The following is a 19089-nucleotide window of genomic DNA, read 5'->3' as shown; positions in this document are numbered from 1 at the left end:
ACCTGTCAGGAGCAGTCTGTTGGAGCAAACCCTCCTTAGGGGTCCTGTCTGAGGCTTGTCAGCAGCACACACCATACTGCCTCTCAGAACTGCTGCAGAGGAGTTCCAGGATTTCTGAAATGGTTAGAAGAGTGAGGAGCAGGGTTGGACTAGAAATCTGCAGAGATCCTTTTCAACCTGAGCATCCTCTGAAGGAGTTTCTCCTAAACCTTCTGTCTTCTTGTTTCCCCACACCAGACTTCACAGTTGAGTACATCCAGCGAGGTGGCCTGAGGGACCCACTCATCTTCAGGAACTCGGATGGCCTGGGGATAAAGTAAGTGCTGGAAGCATGGAGTGGTGGGTGACTCTGGCCCAATTCCTTCATCTCTCCACACTGTGTGGGATCTGATCCTGGCTCTGCCAAGCTGGTTTGACTGTGTTGTGTCCATGCTGTTCTTTATGTGCAGTGAGCAGAGAGAAATATCTTCCAGCTTGGTTATCCCGTTCTTCCTAGTCTGTTTGGACTGAAAAGGAGAGGACTGAATTGGCTGTAGGTGATCAGAATTCCACCAAATGTCTGGAAAGTCCCACTGCTGCTCTGATGCAATGTCTGGCTGGGTTTCTTTCCTAGTAACATAGGCATCTATTGCCAGAGAGTCAAACAATTTGTAGTATTTCTGGCATTTTCCAGAATTCCAACCTGATTTTCTGAACTTCTAAGCTGTCTGTGCCTCTCTTGCTGTAGTACATCCATTGAGGTTTGAAGCTCCAAGTGTAAACTGAGTCAGTGTTTTTTGGGGTTGATTAATACAAAGATTAGAGGAATAAATGACCCCTCACAAACTTTCAGATCCAGTTACCAGCAGCACTGCTCCAGTCTCCCTCAGCTGGCTGTGAACAGATGGGTGACATCTCATCCAGTGCAGGATGTCCTGTGCTGGTGTGAATTGGGTAGGAAGTGGTGCCAGGCTCAGTTTAACTGCTGAGTGACTTGGGAGGGTAGAGATTTAATACTGGGGATTACAGTGGGGCTGAAACTGGGTTTCTCCTGAGCTTTTGGCTATTTCTCTGGGTCAAGAGCTGCTCGAATAGCTGCCAGCCCACTCTGCCTGACAGCAGTGTTTGTACAGAGAAGGGTGCCAGTACAAACATTGGAATAGTTCTGCTGTGTCAGTGGAATATACTGCATGTCCTGCTCTGGCCATGCCTTTGGATTGGGATAACTCACAGGAGCAGCCTTTAAAACAAGAGCTGGGGTTGCTTAGTTCAAGGCCTCCTGGCTCCTTTGCTACAAGTCACTGTACAACAGCTCCGGAGATGATACATCCTATTCCCAAGCCTGCTTCCTGAGCCAGAAGTTTGTCCTAGTGTTTCACCCCAGTCCTGTGCCCCCAGAGATCCTGTTCCATGGCTTTCTCCAACACCAAAGAAGCACAGGTGCCAATTCCTGGGTCACAGGATGTGCAGCCAGAAGCACTTGTTTGTTGTTTTAGCCAGATGTTTGTCCCACAGGATGCCGGATCCAGACTTCAGCGTGAACGATGTGCGGCTGTGTGTGGGTAAGTGTCCAGAGCCACCCTGCACTCGCTTGTATGGTTGGGGTCTTTGAGGATCACACCTCTTGGTGTCACCCTGTCCATGGTGCACAGGGACAGTTCAGTGACGTGTCTGTCGTGGCAGGGAGCCGACGGATGGTGGATGTGATGGACGTGAACACGCAGCGAGACATCGAGATGTCCATGGCGCAGTGGGCGCGCTACTACGAAACACCAGAGGAGGAGCGGGAGAAGCTCTACAATGTCATCAGCCTGGAGTTCAGCCACACCAAACTGGAGAATCTGGTGCAGAGACCTGCTACGGTGAGCGGGGCTCTTCCTCCTGCAGGGATCTGCTTTCCCTGGAAATCTGGAGGCGAAGTGTAGTCTGGCATTGGGATGTGGTAAAAGAGGAGCTGCTTGGAACATGCATGGGCTCATGGGGGATGTCAGTCTGGAAGATGCTGGAGCTGATCTCTCAGTCAAGCTGTGGTGACCATGACCAAGTCCCTGGCATGTCACTCTGCAGAGAGATGGCCTGTTCATTGGCTGTCAGCAGTCAGAAACATGGAAGTCTGAACTTTGTGCAGTGCAGCAGGGAGGGTTCCTGATGCAAAATGCTGAAATCTCTGGGGGCAGATGAGGCCAAGATTGGAGGTGTGCTGGAAGAGGAGCAGAAAGCTGTTCTGTGGTGGGAAAATGAGCTGTGGGAGGTGGGATGGATGGGATGAACATCCCGAACTCCCTCTGCAGTCAGCAGATTGGAAGTGGCAGCTGTGGGGCCAGTTACTTCTCTCTGTTAACTGCAAAGGGAACCTTGACATCTCTGGCTCTCCTGAAGCTTCGGGAGTTGAATCCCACCCTAGGAGTTGCTGTCTGGCATATTTTTAATGGAAGTCCAGAGCTGGCATCTGAACACCTGATCCTAAGTGCTTTATGTATAGGACTGTCCCAGTGACACTGGGAAAGTTCCTGGGTGTGAGGAAGGACCAAAAAGGGATTTGCCAGCCTGGGGTAGCAAAAGATTCTGCTGTGCCCCTTTTATCTCTGCTCACATCTCCTACCTCTCTGCTGTAGGTGGATTTGATTGACTGGGTTGATAACATGTGGCCCAGGCACCTGAAGGAAAGTCAGACAGAGTCTACCAATGCCATCCTGGAGATGCAGTATCCAAAGGTGCAGAAGTAAGTGACTTCCTAAGCTGTGGCAGGCAGCAAACAATCTCTTGCAGGAAAACTGCCCAAGAGAGCAGCAGTTTGTACCAAGGGAAAGGGGGAGGAGCAGTCTCTCAGCTTATTTTTGTGGGTGACACCTGTAAGGCCACTGCAGACACTTATTTAATCCCCTTTAGCTGTGTGGAAGAGGGGCTGGGTGGCTTGTGACACTGCTCTGAGTCATTGGCCTGGGTTTGGGGGACTCATTCCCTTGGAATGTCATATCTGCTCCAAAGTGTGGATCTGCATTCATTTTCACCTTCTCCTCATCTTGTTTTCCACCAGATACTGTTTGATGAGCGTCAAGGGCTGCTATACAGATTTCCACGTGGACTTTGGTGGCACATCTGTGTGGTACCACATCCACCGAGGGGGAAAGGTAGGACAGTCCTTATTGGGACAGCTGTAGGTGCTTTAGAAAAGTGTCTGTTGGTCTGTTTTTGTGTAAATCCTTGAGGATGCAGGTCCCAGACAGCAAATTGAAGTCTTTCCACTCTAAACTTACCTATATTGCATGGAGCCAGACAGGTGCCAATCCCTAGTTCAGGTGTAGCTCTAATGTGGTACGTCTAACTCAGTAAATCTCCTTGTCACTCTGGTGGCTTTCCTGGGTTCTCTATATTTTGACATTGATGTGAATCATACCTTAAAAAGCATCCCCTCAGGTAGCTCAGGCTACCTGTAGCACTCAGTGTGTCAGACTGGGAAAGACCTTGCTTGTCCTCTCAAGGAGGGCAGCTGTCCAAGTCATTTTGCTGGGAAGTTCTCTGGGAGAGGGGCAAGGAGGAGATTCAGATGTTGGGAAGAAGCCAAAGCTCTTCATTATGTGATGACTTACATAAGCATGTTGTCTTTATTTGCAGATCTTCTGGCTGATCCCTCCCACACCCCAGAACCTGGAGCTCTATGAAAACTGGCTTCTCTCAGGGAAGCAGGGAGACATCTTCCTTGGGGACAGAGTGTCAGAGTGCCAGCGCATCGAGCTCAAGCAGGGCTACACATTTGTCATCCCCTCAGGTACCCTCAGGGTGGGCAGGGGCATCCTGGTCTTGGCCAGGGTTGTGGCAACATTGAAGCTCCTGGGACACTGGCAGGATTTAGCTCCTTCATCAGTCACTGGGAGAGGGAGATGTGATGTGGCTCTGTTCTCTTGCTTGTTGCCTCCTAAAACATGCCTGTGATGGCATTGTGGTTCCAGCCCAAGTGTTAGGAAAGCTGTGGCTGGCTCACATCACATTTGATTAATTATTAAAGGAGGCTTTCCCAGATCCTGTCATGTTGACACATGGAGCAGTGTCGGCTCAGGAGAGGCTGGCCCAAGGCAGCTCCTCAGCTTCCTGGGTGTCTCATGACAGCACTGCAGAGCTGTGGCTTACAGCAGGACCAGGAACAGAAAACACCAGGGATTGCACAACCCACTCATTTGAGTCCTGTTATCACAACTGACACCTCTTCTGAACTGAGTGGCTTTGCCTTAAGGAAACCCATGCTGGAATTCCCCAGATGTTGGACTTGGCTGGATTGCTTAGCCTTGGAGATAAGGACTGGAACTTGAGTTATTTTGAAGGTGTTTGAAGTGTTGGAACAGACTTTGGAAGGCTGTTTCCCTTGGTGCTAGGCCTAATGTGATTAGGAGACAATCTAGGATGACACCAGGGTGACAAAAAACTATGCAAGGTGGATCAGAAGGATTCTTCTAACTCTGCTTTCTCCCCAAGGTTGGATCCATGCTGTGTACACTCCCATGGACACGCTGGTTTTTGGGGGCAACTTCTTACACAGCTTCAACATCCCTATGCAGCTCCGGATCTACAGCATTGAGGATCGCACACGGGTAAGGACCTGTGGGAGACCCGTGCTGGACACTGGGCCAGATTTGGTGAGGCATGTGTCATCTGAGAGCAGCGGTGGGAAGGAGGCCTGACAGATCCTCTTGCCTGTTTTGCAGGTCCCAAATAAATTTCGTTATCCCTTCTATTACGAGATGTGTTGGTATGTGCTGGAGCGCTACGTGTACTGCATCACCAGCCGCTCCCACCTGACCAAGGACTTCCAGAAGGAATCCCTGAGCATGGGTAAGTCCAGCCATTATTCCTTCCTCACCCCATCCATTCTTACATTCTCCTGCTGGGGCACTGGTTCAGGAGCATGGCAGGCAGGGGAAGGCTGGATGGGTTGTTTTTTTTATGAGCATCAAGTCACAACCAGACTTCTGCTTCCTCCTTTGGCCCTGCAGCAGCCCAGGTTCTTTGCAGCTGTGAAACCAGCACACCACCAGTTCAGAGCCTTGCATGGAAGAGATGGGGGGAAGTTGCAGTGACCACCACAGTGCTGTGGGCAGGAATTCTCTCTAGCTGGCCAGGGCCTTCTGCACACCAAGTTTAAAGGGCTGACACAGTTACTTGGAGGGCTCAGCGACCTCATGGTCATGAGTGAGTCCACGTCCTATTTCTCGCACCATGATGGTCCTGAGGGATCAAGGTCCTGAGCCCTCAGCTGGAGATCCCAAGCCCTCCAAAGCAAAATGAGGTTGGACAGAGCTTTGAGCAACATGATGCAGTTTAGTGGAAGATGTCCAGGCCCATGGCACTGGGCTTGGACTAGATGACAGTCCAGATCCCTTCCAACCCAATTCCATGAAATTAAGTCTAGGACATGAAATTAAGTCTAGGGCATTTGCTGTTTCTTCCTCTGGGACCTTTTCCCATATCTGGTGCCTTGCATTCCCGCAAACAAACCAGGAATGGGAAGGGTGTTTAGCTGTTTTTTTTGCAGCTTCTCTGTTCCTTTCACCTCATACAAATCTGTTGCTCCAGCATCCCTCATGACTGCGGGGATCCCACTAAACACAGAACACCTCCTGTGATTGCTCTCCTTTCTCCATTATGGCAGATATGGAGCTGAGCTCCTCAGACTCTGTGAACATGGAAGAGGAGGAGGAAGAGGAGGATGATGAGGATGCAGCAGGGAAGGAATCCCGGCGCCCCATGACCAGGAGGTCCATTCTCACCAGCCCCATCGCCAATGGTGCCAATGTGGACTATGACGAACTGAGCAAGAGCTGCCGGAGCAGCCTGCCAGGTCTCAAGAAGACCCCATCCATAGACTCTTCTGACTCCAGCCGGGGCTCCCAAAATGGCCAGGCGTGGGACCCGAGTGGGGGCAGCCCCCGGAAGAGCAGGAAGGTGCACCTGACCCAGTTTGAGCTGGAGGGGCTGCGCTGCCTCGTGGACAAGCTGGAGTCACTCCCTCTGCACAAGAAGTGTGTTCCCACCGGCATCGAGGATGAGGACGCCCTCATCGCTGACGTCAAGGTAGGCCTGAGCAAATGCAAAGCGCTTCCCACCGGGAAACTGGGCTTCACTCTTAGCTACCCCTGTCCCTGGAGCAGGATTGGTGTCCTCCTCTTCCTGTGTGTGAGGCTGACGTTACACCTGAGGTATAGCCCTGGGATTTGGGGTTGGGAAAGCACGAGGGTGGTTGGGCCCTGGCTGGGCCCCTTACGGCTGTCAGTGCAGGAGCACTCATTGCTGATGAAGTTCACTTCCAGTTTTGGCTGTAGACTCTGACAGTTGGAGTCTTTTCCTTGCCCCAGGTGCATTTGGCTTTGTTCTTTGAGTTGTTTGCCCAGGGTGTGATCTGGAGTTAGGAGAGTCAGTTATTTTGGGCTGGTGGGGGTTGTTTGGATTTTATTTGCTTTCATCTCTTGAGCTGACCAAATGAGCTTTGGTGCTTTAGCTGTTTCAGCACTGAAGTGGGAATGTCAGCTTCACTCTATCCCCAGAAATCCATTCTAGTCCCTAAAAAGTTATCTTCTGCTCCCTTCCTTGCTGTTGGTGATCTGTACCAGAGATTGACTGTACCAAAGCTGACATCCAGACACAGCCGTACATGTGTCCTTGACTTTGCCATTGTTTTTATTTCTAAGTGCTGTCTTCTGACTTCTGTGAGTTGTTTGGGTAAATCCAGAGCTCTGCTGTGTTTGGAGCAGAGGGTGTGGCTCTGGGGTCCCAGGTTCTTGGCTGAAAGAATCTAGGTGCTGCTAGGGGCTGAATTTCTGTGGCTTTTCAGGCATCCTGTGTATGCTGTGACCTTTGAGAATGACACGTGTTTCTGAGCCCTCTGTGGTGCTCTGGAGGAACCTGAGCTGTGGGCTCTGTTTCACTCTTGGACTGACAAAAGGAGGCTGGTGTTGGGCGTTTTGAAGGCAGAGACTTAAAGGTTGTTGGTGTTCAGTTTGAATTCGAGACCTGATCTAAGAATTCGTTCATGTTTTAGAGGTAGTAAAGGTGTGCCTGTGGTTTTGGTGTGACCCTTCCACCCCTGTGTCTGATTGTTCTTCACAGAGGACCTGCAGGTGACAGCCTTTGTAGTCTCAGACAGCTTCCCTGAGGATTTGCTCCTTAAAGCTGGCTGTCCTTGGAGGTTTGGAAGTATCCTGAGCTGCAGGACTCCGTCCCTCAGGACTGACATCCTTAAGGCATCGAGATCCCTAGTCACAACCTGCAGTGGCTGGGGAAAGTGGACAAGTTTGTCCAGCCACAGCAAACCTCTACTTTCAAAATCCATTTTCCATAGAGGTGATAGAAGTGGCCAGTAGAGGTTGGCTTGTAGAGCCTGAGAAGGGCTTAAACATTTCTAGCTAAAACTTCTAACTGGGGCTGCCAATCTGCAGCAGGTACTTTTGCCCTTGTATCACCAGGGAAGGTCGTTGATGGAGCCAGGATCTGGCCAAGCTGGGAAAACTGCACTTTGATTTGTGCTTCCCATGGTCAGAACATGGCGTTTTCTCATCCAGACTTGGAGGTCTGGCACCGTGATCCGTCCATACAGTACCACCCTCTGCTATTCAGCATCCCTAGGCAGCAGGAAAATGCTGCCTTTTCCCACAGCCTCTTTTGTGGTGAGCAGGATTTCAGGGTGTCTGTCTGTTGGGTCACGTGGAGAAATGTGTATCCTGTCACAAGTTCAGCCTGGAGCATCAGGGGATGTGACACTTTGGATGTGACAATGTTGTGCTTTCACCTCTGTGGCAGGAATTGTCTGAAAATTCTGAGCATGGTGGGAGTCATTGGAAGGATCATTGACAAAGAGGGAATTTCTGAGAGGTCCTGTTGTCTTTTGACTGTTTCCATCCGTGCTTTCTGACCCCCCTCTGTGGTGTGCTGGTTTCCATGACTGGATTTGACAGGAGGATGGTCATGAGGCAGCTGACAGCATGCCAGGCCCTGTAGCCTGTCATGAACAGGTTGTATCTGTGCTCTGCATGGAGCTGTTGGAGCACCAAGGATTGTGGAAACAAGAAAAACCTCTCCCAGAAGTGCTGATCCTGTCTACAGAACCTCATCTCAATCTCCGGTGGGGCATTGCACATCTACCTGACTGGGCAGTGAGCACAGAGAGAATTTGGTGAGGAGCTGGAATAGTATCCTCAGAGATAGGCAAGGAAGTTGAGGATGGCCTGTGAGCTGTGCCAGGAAGGTCTCTCATGGTGGGATGGCAGCACTGGTCACATTCCTGCCTGCGGGTCAAAGAGAGCCCGTGCCAAGGTCCTGAGGGTGTCACTGGTGGCACAGTTGGTGACAGTCTGGAGCCAGGTCAGCATGCGACTGGCTTCTTGGGAACACAAAGCTGAAGTTGTCTGCAGATGCTTTGGATGCATCAGAAGTGGGAGCAGCCGCTGTTCCCCTGTGCTGTTCGGCTTTATTTCAGGAGTTTCCTCCATTTTAATTGCAGTGTGTAGCTGGGGGGCGTCTCGGGGGGGCTGTGATTGCTTGGGGACACCTTGATCACCCGGTATGGATCTGTCCCCCTCTAGCGGTTTGGTGCCTTTGGGAATGTGGCTGCTCCCAAACTTGGCTGGCGGGATGTTTGTCCCTCCAGGTCGGGAATATGAGGGTGCAGACCCTGGGGAGAACTGCAAGGGAGATGACCCTTGCCTACATTCCAAAGCCCCGCTCGCTCCAGCGGGGTCTCCCAGATCCCAGACCCGCCTCGGAGGAGACAAAAGAAAGGCGCCGGGGAGGCTGGGCCCGAGCGGGACGGGGTAAGGGCTTTCGGCCACGCTCTGCCCCGGCCACGGGGAGCCCGGCCCCGGCCTCTCAGATTGCGGTGGCGGAGGGAAGGAGGGAGGGATCCCGGGGAGGCCGGTGGGCAGCGCCGCCCGGACCCTGCGCCAATCCCCGCCGTCCCGGCCCCTCCCGGCGCTGCAGCAGCGCGGCTCTGCCCTCCGCTCCCTCGCTCCCTTTTTCTCTTCTGCCATCTTCCCGTTGCAAAGCATTGCTGGGAACCGCATGTGGGTGACGCAGCAGCATTGTCTCCGGCTCAGGAAGCTGCCGCCGCCGCTGCCCAAGGGCTCGGGAGGAGCACGCGGCCGCCGGTGCGGCTGCCGGGGGCGGGGAGGAGCCGGGGGCGCTCGGGGCGGGGGGCGCAGCTGCTCCCCCAGCCATGTCCCCGAACACCGGGGGTCCGGCCGGGGTCTGAGCCAGCCCCAGGAGGTGTCCGGGGCGAGGGGAGGGGGCCCCAGCCCTCGCAGTGCAGGCACCGAAACAAAGAGGGCTCGGCAAACTTCACCCCAGAGTCTCGGCAGCTCCAAAGGCGCAAGGTCAGGCAGCTGGCAATGCTCGTGGCGCGGGGAAGGGACTCGGGGAGGGGACGCGGGGACGCTCAGGTCCCGGACAGGGTGGGAGGGGACCGTGGGGGGACCCCTACTTCCCCGGAGGGGTCCCTGGCCGGTGCTTGGGCTCACCTCTCCCGTCCCCGGGGCTCTCTCGCCGGTACCGCTGCCGAGGCGCTCCAGCCGCGTGTGTGCAGGGTCCCCTCCGCTGCGTCCCCCCAACCACCGCGCGACGGAGCACCAGAGGACCAGCGGGCTGTCGGCCCCCCCGGCTCTGAGCCAGATGCAGCCGCAGCACCCGGGAGTCCCCGCAGTCCCTCGGCTCCCTGGCGGGGAGCATGACTGAGCCGCCCCCACCCCGTCCCTGCTGCCACGGGCAGGCAGACGCTGCGGTCCCACGGATGTTCGTGTGGAAGCTCTGAGCCCTGACCTTTCCCTTGGCATGTGCTCGTGGGGAGGCGGAAGGTCTGAAGGCAGCATGCTGCGCTGCCGGGGAGCCCGGGGAGACTGCGGCTTCCTGCCTCCTGAGACACCCCGAAAATCAGGCCAGGGGTTATGCCGGGCACCCTCTGCCCTGGCCCTGCCTGGCAGTGGGAAGCACCGCCCGCCAGGATGCCGGCAGGAGGCCCCTGCCTGCGTAACCATGGCAACGTCAAGTAAATAAAGCACCTTTGCAAACGGCTAATTCAGTGGGGAGAGAATGTGGGGAGGGGGCTGCGCTGGAGAGTGCTGAAAGGACCAGTGTGAATGAGGGAGCTCCACGTACTGGAAGCAAGGGGCTGTCGTGCTGGAGGGCAGCATGCCAGTCCATGCCAGTCTGGTCGGTGCCGAGGGATCTCTTCCTCCAAGTCAAAGCCAAACCCCAAGGCAGTGCGGGGGAGCAGCTCTCAGCTGCCGGCAGCTTGTACCAGGCTATGGAGGGGGTGCTGGGGCATCACATTCTGCTGCTGCTGCACCCTCCAGGATGCCCCGTGCCTGGGAAGCAGCTGTGGGGGGGCAATGCTGGTGAATCCTACTCCCAAAATCCCCCTAGATTGCTGAATCTTGGTGCTCTTCCCCTCTACCACCACCCAGCATGGGGCCTTGGGGCTGAAATGCAGTTGATGAAAGCGCTGGTGCAGATCGACTCGACAGAGCTTGTCTGTCTCATGTGGGGAGGAGGGATGGTTGCTGGCGGGCGTGAGGAGAGGAGGGCTCCTTCCCAGCTGCCTTTGAAGCATGCTGGCCTTGGCATCTGGTCGGAGCCTGCCTCATTGGCGGGAGCTGTGCTTCCCTCTGCTCACACCTGTGCTTTTTGTCTCTCTGCTGTGTTCCCCCTCCTCTCTCTCCATTAGCTGCTGTTGGAAGAATACGCAAACAGCGATCCCAAACTGGCACTTACAGGCGTCCCCATCGTCCAGTGGCCCAAGAGAGATAAGGTAGGAGCTGCGCGGAGGAGACCCAGATGGGTGTCACATGTTGAGTAGTTTCCCGGGCATGGGGTGTGGTGACACCGCTTTCATACTCGCCTTGGGAGCAGTGCAAAATGGGGATATGGGGTGCAGCCACCTCCACAGAACTGTGGGCAAACCTAGAGATCTCCCAGTTCAGCTGATGGGTGGTAACCAGATCAGCCTCACTGCTCTGTGTTCTCCAGCTCTTTGGTTGGTCTTGGAGAACAGCTTGAGCTTGAGCCTTGTTGGGGGAGGAAGGGGTGATCCTGCTCTCCCAGGAGCTCCCTGGATTGATAAGGGAGACCTGGATGGCATGAGGAATGTTGTGTGTCAAGGAAGAAGGCCTCTCTGTGGCAGAGGTGGGTGAGGTGTGGGGTTGATGGTCAAGAGCAGTCCAGCCCCTCACTGTGAGGTGAAGGTGTCCCTTGTGTCCGTGTTGTAGATTGGGTCTAAAAACCCCAGGCAAGGCAGCTCTCTCCTGGGAATATCTCCCTGTGGATAGCAGCCAGCTCTTCAGCAATGGGATCTTTCCATGCGTCCCTGCCTTTCCCTGTCCAGCTGCGCTCATAGCCCAGGGCCCACAGCTGGGCAGCAGCCTGGGCTGAGCTCACTGGGCAGATGGAGGCACGGAGCAACCGGACTTCCCCACTGCAGGCTGCCTTCCTGTGGCCTGCCAGGATGGCTCCCAGAGGTCACTTCTTCCTTCCTGCCAGGAGATGCGCTCACAGGCAGGCTATGGGAAGAGCAGGACCCATTTGTGCTGGGAAGGGTGGGTAACACCCCATTCGGGAGTCTGGAGACAAATGAGCCTCTTGGATTGACCTTTGGAGGTGCCTGTTTCGGCTTGCCTGCCCTGCCCAGGGGATCCAGTGTGATCCTTGTGCAGCACAAGCATCTTGGGCAGCTTTTCTGGGAGAAGTGACCTGGAGATGTGTGCACTCTTTGGGTGCAGCACTCAGAGGCTTGGCACATCCCATCACACTATATTGGGAACGACAAAGCACGACACTGACTCTCTTCTGGGTTGCACAAGAGCGCAAGTTTTATTATTCCAGCTCTTCTTTTATAGACAGGTCCAAGAGGTAAGACTTTCATTGGTCATTAAACCAACACATCACCATCACTGGTCAATTTGGAACAACACCCCTTGACTGCTTCTTACAAGGAAACTACAAGGATCCAAGCAATACCTGCAAATGTTTTCCTTCTCTAAGGACTGTTTGGATTTCTCCATATGATTTCTCAGGCCAGAGTGAGAACCTTTTGTGACTTAGTTTCACACAGGCTCTGTGCTCCCCTGCCTGCTTTCTTACAGTCAGCATCCATAATCTCCAACCACATCCTTGTGAGCCTGCCCTTCCCCAAGCCCATCAGCTGTGGTGCACACCCCAGCCAATCCCAGAAGGATGCTGCAGCCAGCAGATTTCCTGTGAGGGTTGATGGGATGCAGGGTGACAGCTGGAGAGCTGTGCTGCCCTACCTGCACTGTAAACAAGGAAAGTGTGGGTGTTCCCAGTGTGCCTGGAGCTCAGGAAAGGGCAGCCAGAGCTGTCCCCTTGCTCAGTTAGCAGAGTGACACAGAGAGGACAGGCTGGGTGGACCTTGTCATTCCTTGCCTTGGTAGGAAAGCGTGGATGCTGTGGGATACTTTTGGCACGCAGCAGCCCTTTCCAGACCCATTTGAGCCCTAGCAGGGGGTTAGAAGAAGGTGAGCTCTTGGTGTGGGGTTGTTGTGAGGGATTAGGGAATGTGCTCCAGGGGAAGTGCCAGGTCAGCTCTGATCCAGGCACCTTTGGCTGCAGAGCGTTGAGGGGGCAGAGCCGCTCTCTGGCACATTACCTGAAGTCATAGTGCCAGATCCAGGGATCAGAGCTTTCCAGATCCCAGCAAAACGCAGCACTTCCCTCTCCTCACCCAACTCCCTCTCTTCCTGTTGGCAGCTAAAGCTCCAGGCCCGGCTGCGGGTGCGCCTGCCCACCATCCCCATCACCAAGCCGCACACCATGAAGCCAGCACCACGCCCAACTCCCGTCAGGTCCACGGTGTCTCCCATCGTGTCGGGTGCCCGGCGGAGGCGGGTGCGGTGCCGGAAATGCAAGGCCTGCATGCAGGGCGAGTGTGGCATGTGCCACTACTGCAGGGACATGAAGAAGTTTGGCGGGCCTGGCCGCATGAAGCAGTCTTGTGTCCTCCGGCAGTGCTTGGCGGTGAGTCCAAGTTGGATTCCTGGGGGATAGCTGGTTGCCTCTCCATGGTTCAGGTAGTAGGGAGGGAAAGGAAGAAGGCTGTCCCATCATGCTGTGGTGTCAGCCCTGCTTTCCTTTGTAGCCCAGGCTGCCTCACTCGGTCACGTGTGCACTTTGTGGGGAGGTGGATCAGAATGAGGACTCGCAGGACTTTGAGAAGAAGCTCATGGAGTGCTGTATCTGCAATGAGATCGTTCACCCTGGCTGTCTGCAGGTGAGCAGGGACTGTGCTGGGCAGAGGGGGTTCTGCTGTGGGGCTGGGCTGCTGCTGACCCCCTCCTCTCGTTGCAGATGGATGGGGAAGGACTGCTCAATGACGAGCTCCCCAACTGCTGGGAGTGCCCTAAGTGCTACCAGGGTGACGATGCAGAGAAGGGCCAGGTAAGGAGTTATGCTGTGGCAAGGCAGGACTTGTGTCCTCCATCCATCCTGCTGCATCCTGCCAGGGATGTGCTCAACCAGCATGGGCTGGGGGTGGGGGGGCACTGACCAATGAGAATGAGAATCATTGCATCATGGGCATGCAACACTTGGGGGCCTGGGCACATCATGCTGCAGTGCAATCCTGAGGTATTCCACTGTAAGAGACTGTTAGCCACAGAGTGGAAGCCACCCCCAACCTCAAGGGATGCCCCTTTTGAGAATAGGTTAGGAAAAAATGCTTGTTACTGGTGTGGGTGGATTCTGGTCCTTGAGGTACTTAGATGGGCTGTGAGGAAGAAATTACTTTACTGTAAGGGTGGTGAGACCCTGGAAGATTGACCAAAGAAGGTGTGGATGCCCTATCCCTGGAAGTGTTCAATGCCAGGTTGGATTGGTCTTGGAGCAACCTGATCTATTAGAAGGTGTCCCTATCTAACCCAGACCATTCTGTGATTTCACTGGGCACTGCTGGTGCAGGTCCTGCCACCACCATGGCGTTTCCCTGGGGAAGAAGAGAAGGGAAAAGCCTTCCCCAGGCCTCATTCCTGCTAACCAGCCACCCCCATTCCCCACAGAAGCGTAAGGTGGAGGAGAGCGACGACGACACGGCGCAAGCTAAGGTGCTGCGGCCCCTGCGGAGCTGCGAGGAGCCCCTGACCCCCCCGCCCAACTCGCCCACCCCGATGCTGCAGCTGATCCACGACCCCGCGTCCCCCCGCGGGGTGGTGACACGCTCGTCCCCGGGGGCCGGGCCCAGCGACCACCACAGCGCCAGCCGGGACGAGCGTTTCAAGCGCCGGCAGCTGCTGCGGCTCCAGGCCACGGAGAGAACCATGGTGCGGGAGAAGGAGAACAACCCCAGTGGCAAGAAGGAGCTGTCAGAGGTGGAGAAGGCCAAGCTGCACGGTTCCTACCTCACCGTGACGCTCCAGCGCCCCACCAAAGATGTCCACGGCACTTCGATCGTCCCCAAGCTCCAAGCCATCACGGCCTCCTCGGCCAACCTGCAGCACTCGCCGCGCGTGGTCGTGCGCCACGCGCCCGCCAGGATGCCCCTGCGGAGCGGGGGCGACGAGGAGGCGGCCGCTGAGGAAGAGGAGGAGGAAGAGGAGGAGGAGGAGGAGAATGCGGAGGAGGGGGGGGCGGCCCGGCTGAACGGGCGCGGGGGCCGGGCGCAGGAGGGCGAGGAGAGCTGTGTCCAGCGTGAGGTCTGGATGTCCGTGTTCCGCTACCTCACCCGCAGGGAGCTCTGCGAGTGCATGCGGGTGTGCAAGACCTGGTACAAGTGGTGAGTGTGGGGATGTGTCCTGGGGCTGGGGGGGTACATCTGTGGCAGACACCCAGAGGGAACAGGGGAAGGGATCTCGCCTCAGAGCTGGGCAGTGTTACTGTAGCCAGCCCTGGTGCCTCTGCCATGTGTGCACCCATCTCTGTTGTTCCCTTCTGCCTTCCTCCTGTCCCCTCAGCTGTCCCCCACCATGTCCTTGTGGGGTGCCAGTGCCCTTCCCTCACCCATCACCCTGATGGTGCTTGCCCTTCCTGGCCTCCCTTGCTGCCTCGCCCTCCCAGCAGACGGGGAAGGCAGGCTGAGGCGGGATGGCTTTGCTGGCTGGAAACGCCTCGGGGGGCAGCAGGCCCAAAGACAATGCTGGCACTGGGACAGCTGTTCATGGAGGGCTTGGGAACAGACGGGAATGGAAACTGGGAGGTTTCTAACAGCCGAGCAGCAGGGATTTGCCTGCTTTGATCAGCAGCTAGTGGCAGTGGTGTGGTGGAGAAGTGTCCCCTTGCCCGCACCTTCAGGGGCTCAGCTGTGCTGCCATCAGGTCCTGGCTCTCCACAGATTTCCATGGAAGAAGAAGTAGTGTTTGCTCCTGGCGAAGGAGCAAGCTGTGCTGGGGCTATGGGGTGGGACACACAGTGTTTTGCCTGTTTGGAGTAAGGATCCTTAAGATCAGGAGAAGTACCCAGAGGAGGCAAGCAGACATGCAGCTGTCACTTGGAGTCTTGTTTTGTGGCAGCAAAACCCTGTTGGGGCTACCCTGGGTGGCCCAACACCTTCAGCAACAACCCATGTTTGGGGAAACCTATGGAAACCAGGAGGAGCAGCCTTGTTCTGTGGCTGGAGCCACACCAGGGCTGGGCTTCTTCCAGAAGTCAGGCACCCTGCTGGCAGTCTGTTATCCCATGGGACTCTTGGGATTCAACTTTCAGCCTTGTCCTTGTCCCCAGGTGCTGTGACAAGAGATTGTGGACAAAGATAGACTTGAGCAGGTGCAAGTCCATCACCCCCCAGGCGCTGAGCGGCATAATCAAAAGGCAGCCGGTCAGCCTCGACCTCAGCTGGACCAATATCTCAAAAAAACAGCTTACGTGGCTCGTCAACAGGCTGCCAGGTGAGTGTAGGCTGGGGAGGGGTCCCTTCCTCTGCCACCAGCCTGCTCTGAGGCTTCCTGAGGGCTGGGTCATGGGGCAAGACACTCTGCAAGCCTGGGAGCTCCTGGGTGCCTGGGTCCTATCACCTAGCAAGTGTCCCACCCCAGGCAGGGAGGGGACCTGCTTCCTCATGTGCCTGGAGAAAGGTGGTGGAGATCTGGGATGCCTGGGAGCTGACCAAACCTGTCTAACTTGTTACCTGCCTCCCTTCTGCCAGGCCTGAAAGACCTCATCCTAGCGGGCTGTTCCTGGTCTGCGGTCTGTGCTCTCAGTACCTCCAGCTGCCCCCTTCTCAGGACCCTCGATCTTCGGTGGGCAGTAGGAATCAAGGACCCTCAGATCCGGGACTTACTCACACCTCCAACAGACAAACCCAGTAAGCTGCTGCTGCTGCCTGGGGCTGGCTGGGCTGGACAAGGGAAGGTCCCCAGGGCAGTCTGTCCACTCTGTGTCTCCCTCTGCTTGTGCAGGTCAGGACAATCGCAGCAAACTCCGCAACATGATCGACTTCCGGCTCGCCGGGCTGGACATCACGGACGCCACGCTGCGCCTGATCATCCGCCATATGCCCCTGCTCTCCCGCCTCGACCTCAGCCACTGCAACCACCTCACGGACCAGTCGGCCAACCTCCTCACCGCCGTGGGCTCCTCCACACGCAACTCCCTCACCGAGCTCAACATGGCAGGTGCGTGCCCTGCTCCAGGTGCCTCCTGGATTTCCCATTCCTCCTCCCAGCGCCGGCTGCTGGAGGTGTCCCCCTCACGCTCTCCGTGCTCTGCCCGCAGGCTGCAATAAGCTGACGGACCAGGCCTTGCTCTACCTGCGCCGCATCTCCAACGTCACCCTCATCGACCTGCGGGGTTGCAAGCAGATCACCCGCAAAGCCTGTGAGCACTTCATCTCGGACCTGTCCATCAACAGCCTCTACTGCCTGTCCGATGAGAAGTTGATCCAAAAAATCAGCTAGAGACCCTCCCCGGGGCAGACTGAGGAGAAGGAAAAGAGCCCATCCCATCCCTCTTGGAGAGCTGCTCCTCCACCTCCCCTCCCTTGCCCTGCGTGTCCTGCCGCTGCCTCCCACCTGACTCGGCAGGCAGGGCTGTTGCTGGCCACGCTCCAACGTCCTTCCTCCTCCTCCTTCCCCGGGACTTCTGCCGAGGAAGATGTCCCGCCAGGCTGGCCAGTACCAGAGGAGGAACGGGCACATGGCAGGGAGCCTCAGCCCGGCGCTCGCCGCTCGTGAGGCAGGGGCTGTAACAGAGGCCTCTGTGCAGAGAAATGGGGCACCCTCTCCCCCCAGCTTTTCCCTCCTCCCCGTCGTCTCCTTGCCTTGAAACACTTGTCACTTCCCCGGTAGCACAAAGCTTGAGGGTCTAGTTCTCACCAAGGAAGTGGGAGCAGAGCCAGAACACCCGTCCCTCTCTGTGCCACCACCAGCTCGGCGCTCTCCTGCGCTCTCCCCCCCTTCCCCTTCCCCTCGTCTGGCTGCAGGGACTGCTATCCATCCCCCTCCTCCTCCCACACATCCGGGCGGTTCTTTGGGCACCCAGCGCAGGAGCCCCATGGCCGGGGTGTCCCAGGAGCAGGGGCTGGGGGATATCTCGTCTGTCCGAGGGGATGGAGCAGGGGAGAACCCACAGGTACACCAGAGCTCAGGGAGGACTTGGGAAGCATCAGCCAGGGGTGAGTGAGCACGGGGCGGGGACAGGAGCTGCCTGCCTCCTCTTCCTCCCCAGCTCCCGGCACCACAAAGCACTCTGGGGCCGGAGGGGCGAGGGCTGCTCTGCGGCCTGGGACCGAACTGGCATCGTCCTCTCCTTCTCCCCCACCCCCTTTTTGCTGCCGATTTTCCTTTGCAATGAATGGTTGGTCCAAAGAACCTCTCTCTAGGGCAGCAGAGAGCTTTTTGCACTTTAAAAAAAAAAAACAACAACAAAAAAAGACAAAAAAACAAAACAACAAAAAAAAAGACAAGAAAAAAAAAAAAAAAAGAAAGGAAAAAAGGTTGGAATCTTCTTTTTCTGGGTCACTATTTTATTTCCCTCCCTGTCCTGCCTGTGCCCGGACGCTCCCCCTCTCTGTCCCCCCGGTGTCAGCACCCTGCTCTCTCCCTGGCAGCGTACCGATAGCACAATCCGGGGTGTCCCCTCCGTGCCACCACCGGTCCCCAGCCCCGCAGGGGTTCCTGGGGTCAGCCCGCACCCCCCCCCACCCCCCCCCCCGCTGCTTCAGAAGCAATAAAGGAGGAGAGGCGGCCCGCGGGGACTGTCCCCGGCAGGGGGACACGAGGGGACAATCCCGCAGTGCCTGGGACAAGGGGCAGTGTGGCCGAAGCGGAGCCTCAGGGCTCGGAGCAGGAAACCACCTCCCCCCCAGGCGAGAGGAGGAGCCTTCGGCCTCTGGCGGCGGTGGCTCCCGGGAAAGACGTCGGAAGAATTAAAGCTTTTCTTTTTCCTTTGGATTCCTTTTGAGTTTTGCAACGGGAAAGAAAATTTCCAGAGCTGGGGTTGAGAGGGACAAGGTGGTCCCTCCTCCGCGGGGACAGCACCCCTTTCCGCCCTGTCCCCCCTTCTCCAGCCGCAGAGACTCCAGCGTGCGACCCTCCTCACCACCCCAGCGTGGTGCAAATCCACGAGGAAGAAAAAAAGAGAATTATATATAATAAAAATCACTTAGTGATTTAAAACCAACCCAGCCTGCTCCCTAAAGACAACTCCTGCAAGCAAAGTCACTTGTTTAAGGGTTTGGTTGTGGTTTTGTTTCGTTTCGATCCCCCCCCTTCCCTCCCTTCCTTCTTCCCTCCCTTCCCCGGAGAAATATTGTAAATATCTATTTTTTTGTTGGCGATTTAGAGTCCATCTCTGATGTTTGTGCTTTAAAATTAAATGTAAGCATTAAGGGTAAAAGCAAACCAAGTCTTGCGCTCTCTCAGCTGGGGTTGGGGGCTCTTGGCTGGGGCAGAGGGAGGGCAAGTGGGCTTGGTTTTCTTTATTTTTTATTTTCCTTTTTTTTTTTTTTCTTTTTTTTTTTTTTGTATTTTGGGTTGTTTTGCTTCCTGAGCCTTCTCCCATCCTGGATTTTTAGAGAGGCTCTTTGCTTATACCATATTACAACCAGGCTGGGTAAGCTGTTGTGGGGGAAGGGAAAACCCCAGCCTCCCAAGGGAACTATTCTGTTTCTTGGGGGTGGATTTTTGGAATTAC

The 19089-nt window shown here is 55.9% G+C and overlaps 1 protein-coding gene across 1 annotated transcript in view; it reads left to right on the top strand.

The window, feature by feature from the left end:
• Positions 1-18781, top strand: part of KDM2A (lysine demethylase 2A) — a 33751-nt gene extending 14970 nt beyond the window's left edge. The window contains exons 4-21 of the mRNA XM_005528941.3: positions 238-316; positions 1495-1541; positions 1663-1841; positions 2595-2701; positions 3017-3110; positions 3595-3748; positions 4450-4565; positions 4680-4806; positions 5624-6045; positions 10682-10765; positions 12721-12987; positions 13109-13240; positions 13318-13407; positions 14025-14737; positions 15682-15845; positions 16103-16261; positions 16356-16571; positions 16672-18781. Coding sequence (XP_005528998.2) covers positions 238-316; positions 1495-1541; positions 1663-1841; positions 2595-2701; positions 3017-3110; positions 3595-3748; positions 4450-4565; positions 4680-4806; positions 5624-6045; positions 10682-10765; positions 12721-12987; positions 13109-13240; positions 13318-13407; positions 14025-14737; positions 15682-15845; positions 16103-16261; positions 16356-16571; positions 16672-16853 — 3332 coding nt within the window. The 3' untranslated portion in view covers positions 16854-18781. The remainder of the gene's footprint in view (positions 1-237; positions 317-1494; positions 1542-1662; positions 1842-2594; positions 2702-3016; positions 3111-3594; positions 3749-4449; positions 4566-4679; positions 4807-5623; positions 6046-10681; positions 10766-12720; positions 12988-13108; positions 13241-13317; positions 13408-14024; positions 14738-15681; positions 15846-16102; positions 16262-16355; positions 16572-16671) is intronic.
• The last annotated feature ends 308 nt before the right edge of the window (positions 18782-19089 follow it).

The sequence above is a fragment of the Pseudopodoces humilis genome, chromosome 7, assembly GCF_049639895.1.
Source record: "Pseudopodoces humilis isolate 2021_Gansu_Grassland_sample_001 chromosome 7, ASM4963989v1, whole genome shotgun sequence".
In the NCBI taxonomy this organism is placed as follows: domain Eukaryota; kingdom Metazoa; phylum Chordata; class Aves; order Passeriformes; family Paridae; genus Pseudopodoces; species Pseudopodoces humilis.
The sequence above is the reverse complement of the archived record's forward strand: the minus strand, read 5'-3'. Positions and strand labels throughout refer to the sequence as shown.